This window comes from Nanorana parkeri, unplaced genomic scaffold (assembly GCF_000935625.1).
Source record: "Nanorana parkeri isolate BGI_ZX_2015 unplaced genomic scaffold, ASM93562v1 scaffold36, whole genome shotgun sequence".
Lineage (NCBI taxonomy): Eukaryota > Metazoa > Chordata > Amphibia > Anura > Dicroglossidae > Nanorana > Nanorana parkeri.
The window spans coordinates 1,167,138-1,190,919 of NW_017306304.1; the positions used below are offsets into that span (position 1 = coordinate 1,167,138).

The 23,782-nt window shown below is 39.1% G+C and overlaps 1 protein-coding gene across 1 annotated transcript in view; it reads left to right on the plus strand.

Annotated features, from left to right (window-relative positions):
* Nucleotides 1-21,958, plus strand: part of EGF (epidermal growth factor) — a 107,029-nt gene extending 85,071 nt beyond the window's left edge. Inside the window, exons 20-25 of the mRNA XM_018570047.1 lie at nt 2,407-2,532; nt 4,897-5,019; nt 8,137-8,236; nt 10,287-10,448; nt 18,389-18,466; nt 21,931-21,958. Coding sequence (XP_018425549.1) covers nt 2,407-2,532; nt 4,897-5,019; nt 8,137-8,236; nt 10,287-10,448; nt 18,389-18,443 — 566 coding nt within the window. The 3' untranslated portion in view covers nt 18,444-18,466; nt 21,931-21,958. The remainder of the gene's footprint in view (nt 1-2,406; nt 2,533-4,896; nt 5,020-8,136; nt 8,237-10,286; nt 10,449-18,388; nt 18,467-21,930) is intronic.
* Nucleotides 21,959-23,782: the final 1,824 nt, after the last annotated feature.

Consider the following 23,782-nt stretch of genomic DNA (forward strand, 5'->3'; position numbering starts at 1 on the left):
AATTAAACATCTGTTTGTATTCTACAACACTTAGTGAAGAATAACAAACCTCTGGTTCCAGACCTGTTTGTGAGTTAGCAGGAACACAGCTGGTGGCATTCACCATAATCCAAACCCATGGAGCAGTTAAGCTCCCTGGCATCTACCAAATGCATCCTCTACTAAATTGACCAAGATGAATCTAGACAACAAAAGTTACTTGGGACCAGATAACACTTCAAGGTTGTCTGTTGATTACACAGATTTGCATGCTCCTGTTTTTATTCATATTAGTTCTTCTGGTTAATGTGCAACCTATTTTGATTTGAAATAAGAAGTGTTGAGAATAACTATCTCAAATTACAGAATAGGATATGAATCAGCATTCTAGCTTCTTCAAAGAAACGGCAGCCACATTTTTAACACCAATATTATCTTGTCTTTTGCATTATTTCCTTTTTAAGTAGCCCCATTGTTTTATGTTTTCTTAGATTTTTATACCCTGTCTATACAATTTTTCATCAACATATCTGGACCTAGGGATGCATTACCATATAAGCCTTGTGCAGGAAGACACAACACATTTGCCAACAGTGTGTGTTTTCCATGGGTATGTCCAGGTTTTGAAGTATTGAACCTGAAAATGTGTGTCCCTATCACATACCTGGTTGTGAACACTCTACGGTACATGGCACAAGGTGTTGTTCTGCCACTGATATTCTGAATCTGCAGTGATTCTGTGAGCAAAGGAACAATGTCTTGTTCATCCAAACAGCAAAGGAGTGGCACATGGAAACAAGTGAGAAGTTTCTTTGCACTTCTTAGAGATCTTGATGCAGGCAAATTGCTAACAGCAACAGGATTTCCAGTGTGCCATGGGACTTTTAAAAAATTGCTTCTGTTTTGGAATGTTACATTATTTTCCTACTATATATTTGTGTTATCGTGACTTTTATGTTTTTATAGAGAAATATTTAAATAGAAAAATCAGAATTTGTAGCTTAGTAAATATGACATAATAGGATTGGAACATGCTACCGTCCTCAGGTGTTGGAACTATGAACAGAGTAATGTGCCCTACATAAAAAAATCTGAATGAAAGAAAAGTATCCATGCTTATGCTAACAAGATCAGTTTCCATGTTATTTTTCTAGTAAAGTCTAAACAATATAAAGGGAATCATAACACTAATTGTGAGTGCACATAGAGATTTGACCTTTTTCAGTCTTATCCATGAAACCTAATGAACTGTTCTTTAGAGCTACGTTCTGAATGTTCAGAGCTTAAAGTGACAGTAAACTCAGGAGTTAAATCTTAAAAATCCATTCAAGTACCCTAACTAATAACAAAAATATAGCTTATTTGTGTATCACTCGGCTGTAGATCCTTAAATCATCTCTGAATTGGTGCTGACACTGTCCTTCCATCTGGAGGGGAGATACTTGTTCCCTATGGTCCCTGCGTGTGTTGTAAAGTAGCCACCACTCCAAGCTCGCTCCTGTCATGGACTATAATTTCACGTTTAGTTTACTAATTTGTATTGAGATTGTGGTCTATCATGTGAGCGAGCTTGGAGCTGTGGCTACTTTACAACACACACAGGGACCATGGGGAAGAAAAGTAGTCACCCTCAAGAAGGAAGGACAGCGTTAGCACAAATTAATTGATGATTTGGGCATCTACAGCTGAATGATACACAAATAAGATACATTGTTGTTAATAGTTAAGGTACTTGAATGCATTTTTAAGATTTAACTCCTGAGTTTAGTGTCACTTTAAAGCACCTGTGTGACATTAACCATAAACGTTATAAGTAAAAAAATATTGCATTTCTTGGCCACTTTAAAAAAGCATAGCATAGCTTGCTGCATATGTTATGCATATGCTGCTGTAATTAATTCTAATGTGCAAAATATGATTTTACTATTTTAAATTAAGCATACATAAGTGACACCTCCTTTCAAATACAGCACAACTCCCCTGCTATTTAAACATGCCTTGCTGTGGAATGTAAACTCTGACTAACTTTATTTGTTCCGCACATATATTCTTGGCACAGGTGAATTTATTGTACATCACACACCTCTATCTATGTTACCAATGTAACAGACAGCCCCCAACCTCCCTCTAACTTCTCAATGAAAAAAACAGCTGCCATACAAACCTTCACATTATTAATATTACTCCAGAAATTAGAAGGGTGAAGAAGTGGACACTACATTCCACCACTCATCTGCATAATTTATTTAGTTTAGATCAGTCAGAAGAATTATAAAGGCTTTTTTTTGGTAAAAAAAAGATAAAACATTAGAATATTTTCACTGGAATTTTTAACTTCTAGTGTGAGTTCTGAGTCTTTAGTTCTGAGCGTTTAATACAATCGAGTTGTTTCTGAAAGTGTGAACACATGTGTACTATTTACTTTAGATATTGATGAATGCTTGTCACACTTTGATACCTGTGAACCACACAACGCAGAATGTATCAATATGGAGGGTGGTTATATATGTCGATGCATAGATGGTTTTAATGGAAATGGCCTTCAGTGCACAGGTAAGTAAAGCCAATATATCTTACACATGGGTGAATAAAGCGCCTTTTACAAACGCACTTTATGACCTATTACTGTATGGTGTTTTACAGTGTAAAACCAATCAGTCAGCAATTATCTTTTGTTGATGTGGATACTGTTAAACGCTGTAATAAGAAATATTAGTTGCTGCTGGTTTCTAAAACTGTCCTGCCTGAACTGCCCTGATTAACAAGCCTGGTGGCCTTAGAAAGTGAGTTAATCATGAGGATAATCATGCAGTAAAAATGTGCACATTATATGTCATTACATCTGGCTATAGAGATACCTTCACATACAGATGTATTGCTTATTATAATTTCAGAATATAAAGAAAACGTGATGTCAAAATGTAGCATAACACTCCTTGCTCTTAATTTGTTAATTGTTTCTTTCATAGCCTACAGACAAGTGAACATTGCCTCAGCCTCAGATCAATGGCTAAAGCCTAAGATTTTCCATGCTTATATCTGCACTTCTGTTCATTTCCTTTGGCAGCTGTAACAGAATAGATACAAATAGAACAAGTGCATAGATTTATTGGAAATCTTTATTATGAATACAAGGCTCAAATCTACAATGACCCAGTAGTTAAACTCATCAAATAACTGGTTCTGATGAATAGTCATGAGAGTCATTGAGCTGACAATGACATACTCACCCTACAATGAGGAAATGAGGAACACACATATTTAGATTACATGTTTTTTGCTTTTTAAAGGATAAGTGCACTTTAAAACAAAGTGCACTCATCCTTTTGGCCCCTTTAAGGTGACGTCACCTCTCCCTTCCTTCTCATGCAGTTAAATTCTTACCGAGTTCCAACTGGCTCAGCCTTGGTTGTTGACATCCTGCAGTGGATGTCTCCTTCTCTTCACTGTGCTGCACAGTAAATCTACATTTACTTATATGGGGCACATCAACCTCCATCTCCTGGCTGGAAGACAAGCCCCATGGAAGTCAATTCAATTTACTATGCAAGTGCAGAGAGGAGAAGTCTTCCGCAAGATGTCAACAAACAAACCAGGCTGTGCCTTTTGGAAATTCAGTAGTTATTAATCCCTGCACGGAAAGGGAGAGAGAGGTGATAATGACTCATACTGTATACTGCATGAAATAAAAATGAGCATATGAGCATTATTTTACATATACATGCTGTGTAAAACAGCCTGATAAAATCACTCAGCTATGCAAAAAATGAGCCACATCAAGCATCTGTGACATGCTAGAAGTAATTCTTGTATCACAACTCTGCCTAGCATTTGTTTTGTATTGGAGTAGATGTATGAACTGTTGGTCCTACCAACAGCAGGTAGGAATCTGCTTCTTATGCTTTCCCTCTTTATTCCTACATGTGCATAAGGGGTGTTTACAAGTGTGTCCCCATTCCTTTCACCGTAGTATAGTAACAAATAGAAACAGTCAAATAAAGAGGTGTCAAGGCCATTCTGTGGAGGCTAGATAGTATGCTGGTTAAACTCAAGCAAGTAGAAATTGGATATAAAGATTGATAGGGTATTAAAGGAAACTATATTACTGCTGCTGCTGTATGTTCTGTGACTCCTTAAAAAGAAAATTATGTTGCTGCAGAATGACCTGTAACGTATAAAATAATTTTTAATGTAACAAGTTAATATACCTACTGGTGTTTGTTGGAGACTTAGAGACTTGTCATGTGAGTACTGTGCTTTGTTTCACCAGTACCTGGATAAGTACACTCCCCTAATGCATACCCACCTACATCCTGTTTCAAAAGTTTTCTGTATGATGGCTATGCCCGTGCAGTAGTGTCCCTTAGTCTTCTATGTGGCCATCTCCATCTCTGGTTTTTGGACACAGCACCACACTAGTCTAAAGGACTACTGTGTAGGTATTATCAGACCTTTGAATAAGATGCAAGCAGATGCTGGAGGCTTCACCACCGGAAACAATACTTCTTACATATACATCACATGTTTCAGTATATCACAGTGCATCTAAGTTTAGGTCAGAACAAAAGAGGACAGAGCATGAGTGCTCTTGGTTTTTCAAGTGAAGGGAAGCAGCAAGTCTTTGCATGGTTAGATCCCGATCCATAAATGAAATGTTTTTTGATGTTTCAATTAAACAATAACAAAGGGTTGTTGTAGTAAAGTAGTAAAGAGCTTGCCATGCATAATTTATTATATGATATAGTTACTCGCGCATAGTCTGTATTAGATGTTGTTAAATGAAAGCTCATTAACTTAATAAATATAATTTGGTAAATTTGCCAACACAAATAAAACACATATATGCATCAAATATATGATTCCATGTTGTTATAGTCTGTATTAGAATTGTATTTACTGGAAGCCTTTGTCTGGTAGATATTGATGAATGCACGCTGGGCACTCACGGATGTGGAGATGAGTTCCTCTGCTCAAACACTCCGGGGAATTACACCTGCACATGTAGTAATGGGATTCCTGGAACTACAGCTAACTGCCCGGGTGAGTTGTTTCACAGAAGCCCGACACTGGGAAAAGTGAAGTGAGCACAGGGATCATGGTTAACCAAAGAAGCCTTACAATGGAGCCAAGGAATCACTGCATAGTTAATAAGCTTTTCATATGTCTCCTGCTGCTGTTTGGGAATAATCTTCTGAAATCTCTATAATCATAATTGTTTCTTAAGTCTCTTCATTTTCCACTTCTTTTCATTTGGTATAATTGACATCCAGTGTTAGAGATTTAAGTGATTAACTATATAAATTGTTCTGTTTTCCTTCAGATTGTATTATATTATTCATTCATACTTTCAAAGTTTTTAAAGCCCTGAATACTTTAGTTCTATTATTTAGACAGTAGTGGTGTTATAGGACCTCAGTATTCTACTACTGTCCATCTATTTTTTAAATCTACTTTTAAAGTTTTTTTTTTATTGTAATGCTTCTTGTGTATATGTAAGTGCAGCCATTGTGTTATTAATTATGTATGTGCTTTTATGCACTTCCAGTAACATATACAGTACATTGAAGTCAAACAGCTCATGAATATAAATTATGATGTTACAATGTATGGTGGTTGCAGCTACACTTGAAATAGAGTTGGTTGGTATGAAGGTATATGTTAAAAGTCCATCCTTATGAAACAATCAGCACATTCCAAACAAAATGGCTGGATACAATGTAATTTTATCGGCTCTGTTAACAGCAAACAGCAACACTCGGAAACACACTCATGACTGTGAGCAAATTAAGTGAAATGACAGTAATTTTGTTGGGGATGAGCTGATCCTTTTTTACAATGGCTTGGTACTAGTGAACATTTACTTTGCAAAGTGAATAGCTTGTATTCTTTTAGTAAATAGTTGTAACACACAGATTGCACTAAAGCTCTAGTCAGTACCTCTGCAAAGCCCAGTTGTAGTGGAGCTATGACATAAATGTGTTGGAGTCACAATCCTGCAAAGCTCTGACCCATTCCTACTAAGCCCTGCATTTTTTTATGGAGGTGCCATGACATATATACGAGGCAAGTGTGTGAAATGGTTCCTAAGGACAAGAGGCCTTAGCAGTTCATACATCTTAATTTCAGTTTGTGCATGTGCCAAACTATGCTGTGTTTTGTGCCATTATTACCTTCTTAAAATGGAAGGTGTTTACCTGTCATCACATCCATCACAAATAAATAAGACTTTATTCTGCACTTTTGGGAGGTTAGTGGAGCTGTACAAATAATTCTTTCATGCCCCAGTTTCCAAGTGCATATCCTGAACCGGTGGATTATACTGTAACCGAGATACAGCTTAAAATATAAAGCCTCTATCATATCAGAAAATAATATAATATATTGCTCCATGCGTATTCATTTATGTTTGGTATTTATATAGCACCAACAATTTACGCCGTGCTTTATATAGTGCACATTCACATCAGTCCCTACCCCCAAGGAGCTTACAATCTAAGGTCCCACAAGGGCCAATTTACCTTCCAGCATGTGTTTGGAGTGTGGGAGGAAACTGGAGTACATGGAGGAAATCCACACAAGTACAGAGAGAACATGCAAACTCCTTGTAGATAGTGAACTGGCCACGATTTGAACCCGGGACCCCCCAGTGCTGTAAGGCAGAAGTGCTAACCACTACACCACTGTGACACGGTATATTGATGTTTATAGCATAGACCAGGGGTAGTGAATTAAAATTCAAGGAGGTCTTGAGTACAATTTTCATTGAGCAGGGTCTAAATCGTGGTCTGCCATTTAGGGACCCCTGGCATAGGCATTGGGCTTTGCTCCCCCCTGAGGATATATCTGGTGCATATTTATGATATGTTTTAGCTATAAAATTTTTGAACTATTGTGTGTGACATTTGTGTGTTTGACAGGTGTTATTTACATGACTGAGCATAGCAGTAGCATAGCGTAGCATAGATGTCCCCATTCTTTCCCACTACAAGCCCCCAAGACCACCCACCACCCGTCCTTGTAAGGAATAACTAGACCACACTCCAAAATGGTATAAAATGGCCTTGGCAGCCTTTTATTAACAAATTTGATATATAAAAACATACTTGGTTACCAGCTAACCAGGGGCACTGATCTCCAGACAGCCTAACTCTCCCTGGCACTCCGGGAGTCTCCCGCTCCTGGCCACTAAGGAGAGATACACTGCTTTTTCTTTTTTTTTTATTCTGACACGGAGCATGTCAGAATAGAAAAAAAATAAAAATAATTCTTGGCCATAGGAATGCATTGCTAGATTCCTATTGGCTATTTCAATTTGCAATAGCCAAAAGCAAACTAGCATTGCACCCGCCCTAGCAGAGGGCGGGTACAATAGCTAGTTTGCTATTGCAAATTGAAATAGCCAATAGGAATTTATCAATGCATTCCTATGGCCCGAAATTATTTTATTTTTTTTCTATTCTGACACGGCAGAGCATGTTCGGCCTACCCGAAGCCACCCGATATATGGCTGATTTCAGCCGATATACGGCTGAAGTCAGCCGTACCAGCCTGAAGTGAATAGCCGAACAGCGTTCGGCTCACTTCGCTTTAGGTCGGTCATTCACTCGGCTGCCTACGGCATCTTAGTGAATAGACCCCATAGTGTTTCCTCACATTGGTGGTCAGAGAGAAGAATGTTCCTTACATTGGTAGACTATTGGGAAGAATGCCCCCCTTAAAGGTGGATTCAAAGTTCATTAGTGTCAATGGTTATTTATTTGAGAGGCAGACATTGCTAATTGCTTAAGGAACCCCTAGCAACCTTTGGAGGTACTTCAGGGTTCCAGGAAACCCTGTTTAAGAAAAGCTGCTATAAAGTATGCAGGTTTTATCATCCTGAATATGTTTACCCAAAACAGTAAACCTGTATTGATAATAAACACAGACTCAAGTTTATGAGAGATGCTGTAATTGGTTCAAAATAGTTTAATTTTAGATTATGCTCATGCCGACTGCCCAGTAATACATCTCCTGCATGCTCTAATGTGGGGTACATCAGTGTATGTTGTGAACGATTATATTTTTTTGTTCTGAGTCCAGCTAATGTTTGAATATTACTTTTTCCAGAATTGACCACAACTACCAGCACTTTCTTTACAACTGTATACAACTCTTCAGGTAGCGGCTATGTACAGGATTGCCCTCAGTTCTATGATGACTACTGCTATAATGAGGGCATATGCATATATTTACCAGCAGTAGAAGAATACGGATGCATGTAAGTCAACAGAATTAGATAATTTCCTATAATTTACAGACTTTGTAATTATATTTACATATATCTGCTCTCTATAGGTTATACAATAATCTATTTTGCTGTCCAATCCAATCCAAGTTTTTTTTTGTTAAACCTTTCCCAATTACAGGTTATGCATTTAGACAGGGAACTCTGCATCTTCCAGTTAACATATAGGATGACTATAACAAGTAGTTTTGGATGCGTGGGGAAGAATTGTAGAGATATCACCTCACTTTCTGTACTGGTTGACGGTTGTCAAGAACAGACAGAAATGAAGATGTGATGGAGGGTCTGATCATTCTCCAGTCTAAAAATATATTTCTTCATTGCAGTCTGTGTCTGTTAGTGAGATTGTATCTTATTTCCTGTTCTGACATGACGGGAAGTGAGAGGAAGCCTCCCCATTGGGGAATTTAAGATGACCTTATGCATATCTAGACTCTGATTATACAATACCACAGGGGCGTCCCAAGGCCGGATGTCACCCGTAGCGGAGACCGGGTGACACCCCACCGTGACCGCGCATGCGTGATGACATCATCACGCATGCACGGTCATCTAATTGACGGCTGCCGGCGGCCATCTTAGTGATGGATGCCAGCAGAGAGAGGAGGGGACGCTCACCCGGCGGGATGAGGTATGCCGCCGTATCCCCTCCTCTCTCCTGACACTGTCGGGCTCTCGGTCCATGACCGAGTGCCTGACTTTTTAGAGGGGGTGGCACCAAAATGACTGTGAGTCATTTTGGTGTCACCCCTCCAATGGTATCACCAAGGTGCGGGTCGCACCCCCCTATTGACGCCACTGCAATACCATTAACTGCCATATGAGACTTATCGTTACTGTCAATCCTGTTCTGATGACATGACAGGAAGTGAGAGGAAGCCTCCCCATTGGGGAATGTAAGATGACCTTATGCGTATCTAGACTCTGATTATACAATACCATTAACTGCCATAAAGATCATTACACTAAATTGGAATCTGCTTAGATATCATAGAAAGTTTCTAAATGTTATATGAAAACGCAACAATGTTTTATAATTAGTTTGGATTGTATATGACACTATACGCATTGAGATTTAGCGTTAATGTTAATTCCATTTTATTTCAAGTTTTCAATAGTATAAGCTAATACGTTTAGATTGTAAGCTCTCATGGGCAGGGCCCTCCTTACCATTTTGTCTTGACTTGAACTGTAATTGTAATTGTCTTCCTTATATTGTAAAGCGCTGTGCAAACTATTGGCGCTATATAGTCCCTGAATAATAATAATAATCATAATAGTAATAATATTATAATATCTAAATGCTACATTGTTTAAAATCCAGTAGGTGGCGATGTTGTCCTATGAATTGTAGTTCATAGGACAACATCGTAAGTATAGCTAAAGCCATTTTTTCATTTTGCATAGCGGCAATACCAGTCAGTAGGCTCACTGTAGGATATGGTACCTCTAAACCACAAGGGCCATCACAGTTCTAACACTGTTTTGCTTGTGGTATATGTTGTTGCCAGCAGTTGCTAAAGGATACATTCTCCTTTAAATGCAGTATCAAGATTCTGTCCCTGTCTTCCACTCTGCACCATATTGGTAAATCTTACAATAAGCTGTAGTTTACATTGCCGAGCTTGCAGGGCTGGAACAGTTTTTGTAGTTACATTTTTAGTGAAAGAATTTTCAATGGAATTTTCTTACAAGTGTCTAGCAGCTTCTTATATAATAGCTAGGAGACACAGGGGCAGCGTTTAAGGTCTCAGGCACTTCCAGTACTACACTGCAATTAAGTGCATGCATTTTGAGATAGCATGGAGTAAATGGTTATCCTGGTCAAATGAACAAAACTGTAAAACTGTAAACAGCTGCAAACTGACTCACTGCCCCAGCCCTGGGCACGCTAGGCAGGGTCACCTACAACACCATTTAAAATAAATATATAATTTTTGTGTTACTGTTTACTGTCTTGGTATATTTGAAATGTGTGTAAGTGCATTGTGTGAATATCATAATATGTTACATCCTATTTCAGCTGTGTGAACGGATATTTGGGAGAACGATGCCAGTTTAATGACCTGAAGTGGTGGGAGCCACGATCAACTCAGATGAGGATTCGCAGTGTTACCATCGCTGTGTCATTGGTTGTCCTCTTCCTAACTGTGGGCCTTGGGTCTTTTGTAATATACTATTACAGGTGACTGCAATAAATACTCATGTAATTTACCTATATGGAAACTTAATTTAGTAGGCTAATGCAAAGTGTAATAACCCACGAAAACCAATTAGATTTTAATTTCCTAACATCAGATCAATAAAAGATAGATTTTCCTTGTTTTCTGTAGGATATAACACATTGTACATCGCTCTTTACTTTTCTAAATGCGCACACATACTATACAAAGATTATACATTATTATACTCTTTCATAGAAAGTTATTAATTCTAGATTTGGAACATGAAAAACATAAGGTTCAATTCATGTGTTTGTATGTGTTAAAACAGATAATTGCATCTTACCCCTTTTTTTTGCACAGTTTGATGTTGTGCAGTGTGGGTGCATTGTCTGCTTTTGTAACAGTGTGTGAATTATTATGCAATGCAGTAGCACGTGGTAAAATCCACCAATCTGAGTGGGCCCTTAGAGTAAGTCACGCTTCAGACATCCCTGACAAAATGTCACTCCTAGCATAACTTTTAAAAAGGGAGGATTGTATAATGGACAAGAAAAAGAGTATAGCAGTAAGAAGCAGTGTCCTAGGTATATCAGATATACCTACCCTGCAGTTAGGGAAATGCTGAGGCAGCCATTACTGACTTCTTTCTGAAAATAATTTTTGCTAGTGCTGACTGTCTCTGGCTTCAGCTGAATCAGTGATCAGAAATAGGCATGCAGCAAGCGAAGTTGGAATGAAGTTGGCACTCTGAACTAGGGTTGCCACCTGTCCAGGATTCACCCGGACAGTTCGGGCTTTGAATGCTGTGTTCGGGTTTCATGGCAGCAGAAACCCGGACACAAGATGTCAGGCAGACAGGGGCAACCAAAATTAAGATAGGGGCTACTGGCCCCGCACTGAAAATAGTCTCTACTGTGATATTTACGTATGAATGGGTGACGCTTTTTACATATGAACACGCCACGACTCATTCTCCCACAAAAATGACCATGCGTTGCTGGATTGTTCGGGTTTCGCTTGAAGAAAAGGTGGCAACCCTACTCTGAACCTGCATGCTTTTTATGAAGTAGTGGCCTAGAAAGTAGTGAAGTCATTGGATCATCATGAAAGCCAGACAACTAGTATTTTCAAAAGGAATGGTAAACAATAGTAGTTACTATACTTGCTCACTTCAGGTTTCTGTTATGTCATGCATTTCAGGTTACTGTTTTTGGGTCTCATTCAGCCCTTTCATTTCTTCATGTGACCTTTAACCGGTTTTAGAGTTTATTCTGAATTAGTCCCCAGACCGTTTCCCAGCTGATAAAGACCACATGTGTCATTTTGAAGTTAAAAGTTCATAAAATCATTTATGGACAATTTCTCAGGAATAAAAGAGTGCATTTATTTCTATAATGTTAGTTCCTTGTTCTGAAAATATGTTTTCTGAAATTATACGACCTTTTGAACATTTCTTCCAGAAAAGAATAAAAGAAAATAGGGGTTTCTAAATGTACTCCTTTGTACCTTTAGACTCAGACTCAAATTAGATTAAAAATGGTCTTTGGTGGTAGCACTCAGCATGGGTTTGGTGTGAAGTTGACTCCTGATCCATATCCACTTGTGTACTCAACAGACGGTATAAAAACGTCAGGAATTGTATGGTTAGATCTGGTATCTGCCCATGTACTGTATGCCTCCATTGTACATCCTTGTCTATTTTCCTCTTTACAATCTGACGTGGTTTTTCTTTAGCATATTAAGCTAATTAAATTAGTTACAAACAGTATTAACATGCATTCTTCATTTGGGATGATTTATTTATTGTAAAACTTCCTCCTCCCCAAGGATGCACAACACTTAGAAATGCTGATATTGTAATTAAAAGCGGACACATATAATGACACTTATAAAAAGTATGCAGCCCCTTAGAAGTTTTCATGGATTTTTGTCGTAAAACAGAAATAGCCTCTTTCATGTCAATGTAAAAACAGATTTCTGCAAAGTGATTTAAATTATTGAAAAAAATACACATACTATCTGACTGCATAATATCAATCCCCTTCACATTAACATGTAGTAGATGCACCTATGGCAGTCATAACAACCTTGTGAGTGAACAGCCTTATTCATGTGCGGCAACAAATTGTCTATTGGAGTGAAATTTGGACTTCACCATTTCAGGTTTAGGTTATTGCCTTGTTATTATTATTATTATGATTATCATTCAGAAATTATATAGCGCAGCCGCCAACAGTTTGCACAGTTTAGAAGACAGTTTGGAAGACAAGTCTTCTTTCTAGGCTTGGAGTTTCTGCAGACTGCATTAAGTTTTCTTTTAAGATTTCCCTGCATTCCGCTGCATGGCTTGCTGCAGAGAAACATCCCCCCACCAATGTCTCATGGCAACCCCACCATGCCCACGTTTATGATGATGTGCAGTGTTTGGCTTACGCCAAACAGGGAGCTTAGTCTGGTGCCAAACCACTTAATTCTGGTTACATAAAGGTGCCCATACACAGGTCGAATTTCGGCTGGTTTTTAATGTACCTCATTATGATCAGCTGATTGAAGGAGCCTGCTGGAAAATGTTCGAGCAATCAGAACTGGCACCTGTCAGAATAAAATGTAAACAGCAGGATTCCTCGATCGACATGCTGTTTGTGTTGATGGAGGAATCGGGTCAATTTTTTCACCACAGGTTGTATGAAAAAAGCTTGATAGGTGTATGGCCAGCCTTAGACCATAAAACCTTTTTGCAGCTGATTCAAAGTCTCCAGGGGCCTTCTGGCAAACTGTTGGTGAGATGCCATGGGAGATTAGGTTTACAGTGGCTTCCTGTTTGCAATTTTTCAATAAAGCCATAGGTCTCTTGGTGGCTGTCCTTACTAGTCTCCTTCTTGGTCACTTACATTTAGTAGGCAGCCTGTTTCCACTTCTTAATGATGATTTAAGTGCACTCCAAGAATGCTCAGTGACTTAGAAACGTTCTTGTATCTATCCCCTGACTTTTCAATCAGTTTTCCAGTTGCATGGAGTGTTTTCTTTGTCTTCATGGTGTAGATTATGCTATGATACTTAGCCACCAGAAGTTGGACCTTCTAGATAATAGGTACTAGTATATATATAGTATAATATAATCATGTGAAACTCATTTACTGACTACATACAGGAAAGCTGTATTTAACTAATTATGTGACTTGGGGAAAAAAATTGGCTCCACCAGTGAAAATGTAGGTGTGTCATATTAATAGAAGTTTATATTTAGATTGCCAGATATTTTATGATTTTTATTATTAATCTAAATCACTTAACAGAGATCTGTTTTCACTTTGACATGAAAGTTCATTTCTGATTATTGTTGTAAACAATATTACACTTTTTTAATGATCTTAATCTGAATGTTACACATACATCTCTCTATATATACTGTATATATAAAATTGAAGATAAAATAAAAAGATTCACCCAATACCACTGTAATTTTTCTTGTATTGATGGTCATAAATGTGCTGTACCTTCAGAAAAAAAATGAACCTTCCTGCAGGCCCTTAAAATGACATATTTCTAATTACTCACTTGACCTCAATAATATTAGTCTTCCACTACTTATATTCTCTTTAAAATGTTTCTGAAAATGGCTTTATAGCACTGAGCATCCATTTCTGAGAGCAAATGGCCCTGATTCCTGCTGAGAGCTGGCATGTTTTGATTGAATTTCAAAAATATAACATCATGGTAATCCCTGACTTCCTTAAAAAGAGACTGCCATCTGTTCCTGATTTAGCCATCACATCAGTTATCTTAGCTATCTTGACTTGGATGTCTGTGTTTGCTGTGGCTCTGCTTAAAGTTTAACTGAGCCATGAAAACATTACATCTATGTCACATGTGAAGACATCTGGTGAGAAGATGGCTTCAGACTCACACGCTACTGCACCAGAATAGCATCTAGTCTGACATGTTGGTGTACTTGATGACAATACATGTAGCTTTGCTAGAAAACATATGTGCTATACAGAGGAATATGCCAAAGTAACTGATTGGTGGTAGCGTAAGAGTTGCAAACCCTTGTTCAATTTAGAAGCTCTATCCAGGGAGTCCACATTGCCTCAAATCTAGGAAGCGTGTCTTCCTGATGGGCAAAAAACATTGCATGGGACATGTTATTAGGAAAACAACGGTAAGTAAAATATAGTGTCTGTAATTGCTGACTTCTCCTTTTGAAAATGCTGGTTGGCTGTAAAAGTTTATGTGAAACCAGGTCAGTGACTCAGAAAGAAGTCTTGATATTTCTGTTTTGCGTTGCTGTTATAGCACACTTGTTTCCTGTATTTTCTGGTGCAATACATTTTTATTAAATTTTCAAATATAAAATGGCAATCATACATGCAAAAACATAAAGGTTACAGTCAGCAAAAATGATACAAAAGATATGTATACAAAGAAACACAGTAATCCAAGTAGGTGTGATAACAGTAAACAAGTCTATTTCGCACCCCAATGATATGAAAGGCACTTTTCAAATGACAGAGGTGCAAAACAAACAATAAAAATGACAGCACAAAACAAAATAGTCTGTTTGTCATTCCTGGTGTAGATCTAGTCACTGGCAAAAGAGGAGCAAGGAAAAGGAAACAAGAAGGAAGACAGAGCAGACCAAGAGAAGGGAAGAGTCCATCCCTCTGGCATCCCCCAGAACACACTAAACCAGCCCTACTATATAGTTAGAGAGGACTTTTGGAACCCCGAGAGAAAAAAATGCTCTATCCATGGAGTCTACACTGCCTCAAATCTAGGAAGTGTGTCTTCCTGATGGGCAAAAAACATTGCATGGGACATGTTATTAGGAAAACAACGATAAGAAAGAGTGGGGGTCCTCCAAGAACACACAATCACACGCTTGGCCGCTATAAAAATATATTGCAGCAGTCAAAATTTGTTTTTTTTTAATTAAGAAGTACTATATACGGGTCTCTGGGAGGTGAGGAACCTAACGCTGCCACTACAATGCGAAGAATCCTAGACCAAAATTGGGAGACCACAGGACATTCCCACCAAATATGAGAAAACGTGCCCTCAGCCTGACAACTCCTAAAACAAGTAGAGGGATACATTGGAAGCACTCTAGCTATTCTCGAAGGGACCAGATACCAGTGCATGAGCAATTTATAATTCGTTTCCAGGGCTAATACATTCAACGAGTTCCTAGGGATATTGTCCCAAATACGGAACCAGTCCTCAGGGGAGGTGCAAGCACCCAGATCAGACGACCACCTATCAACATAGGAGGGTAAGGGCAACTGTAGCACCAAGAAGTTCAGAGTATAACTCCTGGAGAGTGATGGTTGAAAGCACAGAGGCGTTCAAATTGCGTGCTTCGGAGAGCATCAGGATGGCGGCAACGTAAATCTTCCAAATAATGTTTGATTTGTAGGTAGCACAATAATTCTCCTGTAGGGAGATGATACTTAGCTTGTAAAGTAGGAAAACTCCTAACCCCCCCTGGAATTAATCAACTTGTCAACAGTGATAACATCGTCAGCAATCCAACGATGAAAAGATTCTCCATTCCAGGTGGGAAAGAAGGATTTCCTATCAGAGAAAGCAGAGGGATGTGAGGGAAAAGTAGGCCCCTTGAGTACTTCACGTCATCCCACAATTTTTAGAAAATGAGCCATGAGGGGAACATTCAGCCCCCTTCTCCATTTTGGTTGTAACCAAAGAAGGTTGGAAACCTCCTTAGTAGCATTCCCCATCACCAGTTGAGTTAGTTGAGCTGCATAATAATATTTAGACACATGGGGATGCCCTAAGCCACCTGAAAGTTTGGGGTTGAACAGAACCAATTGTGAAACTCTAGGTCTTTGCCAAATAAACCTGGAGATCTGCTATTGAAGGACATGGATACGATAACAAGGCACGTCTACAGGTAGTACCCTACCATAATACTGAAACTTAGGGTGAAGGGTCATCTTGACCGTGGCAATCCTGCCCATTCAAGAAATATTATAGGGAAAGGTATGATATAACAGGTCCCTCAACAGCCTGAACAATAAGGCATAGTTAGCTTGATGTAGAGTGTCATAAGACCTAGTGAGGAAAATGCCCAAATATGGTAACTTGTCTCGAACCCACGAAAAGGGAAAGTAATTTTGAATATGTGTAACCACCAAGGAAGATAATGAAATGTGAGGTGCCTTAGACTTCATAGGATTAACTTGTAAGTAGGAGACCGATCCAAAGTCAGAAAATATTTGTGGAATGGATTGGAATGTTTCCTGTATTTTAAGGGACTCAAGGGACAAGAGATCTTCACCAGATTTCTCACCCGAGATCAAGTGCCGCAGCTATTACACATCCAAATGGTTATATCACACTCTGTCAATGTTCATCATAGGGTAAAATATGTAAATAAGAACAACCTTTATGTGTTAAAATCATAAAACGTTAATAAGATAATAATAAAAAGCATTCACAAGGATATAGTGGTGGAGCAGCTTGTCACACGCCAATGCAGAAGATCTGATAGGCCTTCTGGGTTGTAGCGAAGCAGTGCCATTGCTATGGAAATGTGGGTTGCTACTAAGATGTGAGGATCCCTTAGAGGCTGCTGTCCTTCCAACACCTGTTGGGTTTGAAGTTCTGCTTACTTGCAAGCATTCTGGATGGCTTCCTTTTCCACACAGCCTCTCCGCTGGTCATGGGGGTCTGTCAGATCTTCTGTATTGTCTTATGACAAGTTGCTCTACTCCTATATACGTGTAAGGGCATTTTATTGTTATCTTATTAAAGAGATTGTGGTTTTAATGGCCAAAGGTCACCTAGCATCCTGTCCTCATGTTCCCTACATCTTATGGATTTTCGCTGTTCAGCTGAGCTAAGGGGCTGCATGACTGGTGTATTTTAGGACCCTTTTGGGATATTAACCCTGCCTTACCTGGAAACTCCCAAACGCAAGTTGCAACTGGTTTTTTTTTTTGTTAGAATGTGGAAATTATAGAGTTCAGGGAAAAAAGATAGCGACACCGTTATTATATCCCTGTAGAATATAGGCAGAAACACATGCTTAAGTGGAAATGTCTCTTTAATAGAGTCTGTAAGAGATCAAATATGTGGGTGATATGGTCTATCTGTACACTCCCCTAATAATATTACAGTGGCCTGTAAGGTTTGGCCTGAAAAAAAGCATTTTCAGTGACACTTAGGACTAAGGACACTAAGTAACTTTTCATTTAAGTTATATTAGTATATAATATCTTCTTTTCAATTGGCAAATACATATAGGAATAGTGTGAACACTACTGAACAAGCAATTTAAAGTGGAGCTATTGCACATATGTTTGGTTACTTTACAGTGCAGGACAAAGATTAAAACACCGGACCCAACTGGTTAGCAGAGAAAATAACTCCATTCCTCTTTTCCTGTTCTTTGTTGTAGCACAAAAGAAACAAAGTGATTGGGGAACCTGAATACTAGATACATAAAGCTATATTTGAATTTCTTTGTGTGACTTTATAATGAACTAGATTCGACCATAGACCAAAGAGTATGGTCATACATGCAGGGACCATCTACCACCTGGAGTCTTGCCTGTTGGCTGGATATTATATACATATGTACAACTGGATGTCCCAATGCATACATGTTTAAGAAAGCAGAATGGAGAGGAGGGAGAACAGTTAGATATCTCTAGCACTAATTGTAAATTAAAGAATAATGATTTTGTAACTTTTTTTTTTACCTGTCCAATCAGCCCTTTAGTGATGGTCATGAGATAAACATGAGATTTTCGCCTTATCTGGCGAAAATCCATCACCTTGAGTGGCAATAAACTTATGTGCATGGCCAGTACAGAGATCTGATTTGCTATAAGGATGCATACCACCTGTACTACGTCATTATTAGCACAGCATTCTTTAAACACTACCTAGATCAGTCTGACTTACTGCATTCTTCTATTTTTGTTTTCACTGTAAGGCATCAGCTCATACAAAGCAGAAGCATTGACGGGCGCCACATCGAGCCATATTAGCAACATGCAGAAGCCAGCCCGAGGTACAGTAATACTTTATTATTAATATGTCGCAACACAGGATCAAAGGGCAGTGGGGATCCACTTGAGATTATCCATGAAATAATTCACATCTTCTATACATTAAGTAGCTGCCAGAGTCATTGAGTGCTTTGCCCTGAACTCCAGGTCATCTTACTTCATTGTTATCCCTCTAAGTTCACAGCTGCTTGGATGTTCTGCAGCATTGAGCCAGTGTTATTGTTAGCCCCAGCACACAACAGTTGGAGAGCCGAGTCTAAATTAAGGAAATGGCAAAGCGATGACATGGTGTATTGTTGTGAGACACCAACAAATTAGTGTAAACCCGAATATTTTCACAAACAGCTTTTGTAAAATTACATTGAAAACATTTATTAGTATCTCTCATATATACAATATGATCAGGATTTGGGGCCAACGTGTCTATTACAGTGTTTCTGAATGGGATACCCATTGCAAGATAAACCTCCTGTATCCTTCACATCCTGCTTGTGTCTTGGCAGTATTTAGATTACATATATGCAGTGGCTGGATGCAAAAACACGTCTAGGCTCCATGTGAAAATGCTGGTGTTAATCCCATTCAGGAGCGCTCTTTCTCTGGCTCTGCACAGGAACAGCAGTGCCAGTGTTAGTGACTGCAGCCCCACTTTTTACAGAGGGCTTATTTCCACATGGCACTTAACCAATAAAGTTTACCCTCTGCTGTTTGGCTCAGTACACCTCATCTATAACAGGAATACTTGGTGGGTGTGATAGTTTAGCATTCTACAAACCTATGCATTTATCAAATACTTTTGTGAGGTTTGGTTAAAACATAGTCATGCATGTGTTGTAAAGTAGCCACTGCTCCAAGCTCCCTCCCGTGGTGGGGTACAATCTCTATACAAATAAGTAAACTAAACCTGAGATTATAGTTCATCACAGTGTCACCATCAATTCAGAGATGAATTGAAGATCTACAGCAGAGTGATACACAAATAAGGTACATTTCTGTTAATAGTTAAGGCTTGAATGCATTTTTAAGATTTAACTCCTGAGTCTAGTGTCACTTTAATATTAGTAAAAGGCTAAACATGCTATACAAGGCAATAAAACCATCATTATTTAATTGAATACATATTCTTTAATATTCAAATAGTACTATCTGATTCATTTCAGTTTTATTTTATAAATATACCATCAGTGCTTCTATAGCAAAAAAAATCAGCAGATATAGCATAACCATTTAAGTTTTCATTAAATGAGAACTACGGGGTAAGTGTTTTTCCACATAGTTCTCTTTAGGGTCACGGGAGGACATAAACTAACCTCCTCCCGTGACCAAAGATCAGTATATAGCGGGCTATTGCCGACAATACTGTCTGGAACCACCCAGCTGCGTGAGTGACAGCTGGCTCTGCCTATCTAGAGGCAGAGCCAGCTGTTCCCGCCCCATTGGTTCCCCCACTAAGCGCTGAAGGATCGGAGAAGGGAGGGGGTGACTGATAGTCACCGTTCTCTGCAGGGAAAAGTGAGCAAGCGACGGTATGTGTTCACTTACTTCCCGATCAATAGGGCCGACCTGTGACAGCTTCTTTCTCACAGGTCGGCTCTAACTATGAGGATGAGTGGAAATCTCCTGAAATTAAGTGAAATATTTGGAAAGCATGGAAAAAGCAAAAACAACTAGAGTTGCTTTAGATCATTTCAGAGGTTAGATATGTACTGAGAAAAATATCGATGCTGCCCTTTTTAGCCTTCTGAAAAAGGTAATTAGCCAGGCATCTAGAATTTTTAGAGGTCTGCACCTGCAGCATCCGTATTTCTCTCACTAGAGTTTGCCTGTGAGCTATGGGTTCTAAACTAGTATACGTCTAGCCTACAAATTCACCAGAAATGATAGCATCACTGAACCTTTAGTAAACAACTTGACCAAGGCTTAGTGCCGCTCACAATAATCACTGTTCCTACTTTGTATAGGCTACAGGGACACTGAAATACTTTCAAAGTCCAGCAGGGGTTCTTTAATAAGTTAGCCACTGAGGATGTAGCTTTTTGGGTGTCTGTAGCTACAATCACACCATTATGTATCACACCATATCACACCATTTTATTACAGTGCCCACCTACTTTCTTACCCATGAAACAAATTAAAATGTTGCCAAAAGATCCCTTGAATCCCCAGGCCCCAATATACCTTAGCTGCATGCACTATCTGTACTAATGAACAGATGCAGTACAGTGATATCAGTTCTTGACTCTGAGAATGGCCATTTTCAATAGATTGAGCACCCTGGATGGTAGAGCACAATGGTTTAATATAAACTGGAAAACCCATAAAAAAACCTCAAACCTCATCTTTATTGACTTTGACTTGTAATTCCATATGATCACGGATGTCTTAGGGATCTGTCTTATCAGACACTTGGCTCATAAGAATATATGATGCATTGTGGTGGAGGCGGTATAATTCATTTTTCATTATTTATAGAATAATATAATGTATATGGTAATAAAATGATGAAAAATAAATTGCACTTGGAAGAAACATATATCTCTTCATAATTTCTGTCTCAGAAAATCTAAAATGTCAGCTAGGTGGATAAAAATGACCAACCGTGTTTACTGTCAGGCGGACCACTTGTGTCTGTTACAGGAGACTGGCCCATATTCATTTTATTTACCAAGCCATACTTAATTTGTATTTTCCTACACAGGATTTATTGCCAGGTGGATGTTTTCTTACCATTAATAAAGATTGTGCAGAAAAAGCCTATGTCTCACAGTGACATTTAGGGAGATGTAGTGCTGAAATGTCTCTTTGTACCTCAGGTCAGGTTTCTTATTGCTTTTAAAGCTATGCCAGTATATTGGGTGTCAACTGAAAGCTTCTCTTCAAGGTAGCATTACAGCACATCTTTCCCAGACAAGAGCATGCTCCATACTGTATCTGTCTTTATGTATGTGTGATTATGCATATGTGTGTTGTTACACATGCTTTGCAAATTTAGGGGCTTTATTTCTGTCTATCTGGAAACATACCAGCCAGTGACGGAAAGAGGTCCACCCTGGTTTCTTAGCAATCTGAAAATTGCAGCCCCTGCTTTCTTCTGCATGTACACCTGCTTGTGAAATGTAGTCAGGTATAATAGCACTCTACTTGTATCCTGAGCCCGACGGAGACACTTTCAGGGCTATTCACAAAGGGGGTGAAGAGTTTGGAGAAGGCAGGAGAAGTGAACAATCTAGGACAACATAGCGGAACTAGAAATTGAGCTGAATTGGAGAATCAAATTTCCAAATCAGCTATGTTGTCCTAGATTGTCCACTTCTGCCTTCTCCAAACTCTTCACCCTTTAGTGAATAACCCGGTTTGTTTCTCAGAGTAATGTAAACAGCAGCTGGACTGGGTTCCTACGCAAATGTACTTTCACTAAAATCACTTGTACTTGCTGTTGATTTATCTGCATTCCTTCTTTTGTCAGTGGCCAGCAAGACTGTGAAATCGGAGAATGAACATGTAATTGGTCTGTGAAGAATAAAGCAGAGCTTCTACAATGTATAAACTAACATGAACATGCAGAACCTGAATTGTAGAGGAACGTGAAACAGAGAGGATTCAGCACCAATAAGAAGAACTTGAATCCTCTATGCGGTTCTACAGTTTGGAAACTATTTTACGCGGGTTTCTTATTTGACTGACACTGTTATACTCCAAAATGTGCAGTTTTTATAACATGAAATGGTTAGTTTACATTGATCCCAGTGCTATTGAGCAGATCAAGCTACTATCTAGAGTGCAGTTAACCATCTTTTTTTGTACTTTCCTGAGGAAACGTTCAGACTACTATACGATAGCATTTTTTGGACTGAGCCAATGGGTCAAATGATCCCGAATCCATATTTAAGGACTTGCTGTTGAAATCCAGTCTCCTATATCCATTTAGTGGATTTGTAGACTACATTATAGAAGATAGGTAGGTTTCGAAGTATGTATTTATGCTCACAGCTCTACCTTTGGCTTGTTGGACATAGTGTAACATAAAAGGAGTGATTTTCTAAGGGCTTGTTTACATCTCTCTGTATTCTTTCCCTTAATCCAGCAGTTAAAGCAGAGCTCTGGGGAAATTCTTTATTAACCCTTGTAGAGGGGCTACCCCCGCACTGCCAGGGTTAAATAATCATTTTGGTCTAGAGAGGACAATAACAAACAAACAAACCCGATCCTCTGAGCCACCTTGCTCTTAGAGCCAGTCCCTGGAGCCTCTCTCCCCCGCTGCTGCAGCGGTCTAAGGTCCTGTAAATCATCACGTCCAATACACTGTGTACAGGATGTTAGGACACCAAGGGACATTTTATTGCTGCAGCAGAGGAGGAGACCAGTAGGAGGGAGTGCTGTCACAGCCGGCTGGCTCAGAGGATCAGGTGAGTATAACTTTTCCTCCCTAGACTAAAGTGAGCACTTAATCCTTGCAGTAGCCCCACTGCAAGGGTTGATTAAAAAATTCCCCGAAGTTCTGCTTTAAGTTCTGCTGTAATGTTTGCCATAATGTGCTAATATGCAGAGCATATTAGCACATTATGGCCAATTTGCCTATCACCTCCAGCACAGTGCTGTCCACTCTCCCCATCGCCATTTTGCCATCTTCTCCCGGTCTTTTTCCAGGTTTGGCATCTTTGGCTTCTTGATTGGCCAGCAGACATGAGGCAACTCCCGCGCATGCACAGCTCGACATGCCAGGTCTGTTCACTGAGCACTGAGTGTGCAGGAAAAAGAAAAACTGCTGACAATTTTTCAACAGATCACATTACTTCTGCTTTAAAGTGTATTTCCACTTTTGCAGCCAAATTAGGATAACACCTATTGTATATTTGTTACATATTTCTCATTCACATCGCATAATTATAAAAAAAAAACAAAAACATAAATTACCGCTTACACAAAACATGTTCAATTCTGAAAAGTTGTTCTGTGTACTGAATATCCCTCTGGAACACAAGGTGGGTTAGGAGATTAATGTTAACATCATTAACCCTGTCTGTACTGTGCTGGCATATGTCAGATCTCTGATCTATATTTGAAACACTGTCCTAAGAAAGGGTTAAAGGAGAACTATGGGGTAAGTGTTTTTCCACATAGTACTCCTAAGGGTCGCGGGAGGACATATACTAGTGACCTCCCGTGACCCAAAGCTCAGTATATCGCAATCTACAGCTCACGGTATACTGAGACCACCACAGCCGGGATGGATCCCGACATTACTGTCGAGATCCACCCAGCTCCGTGAGTGACAGCTGGCTCTGCCTATCTAGAGACAGAGCCAGCTGTACCCACCC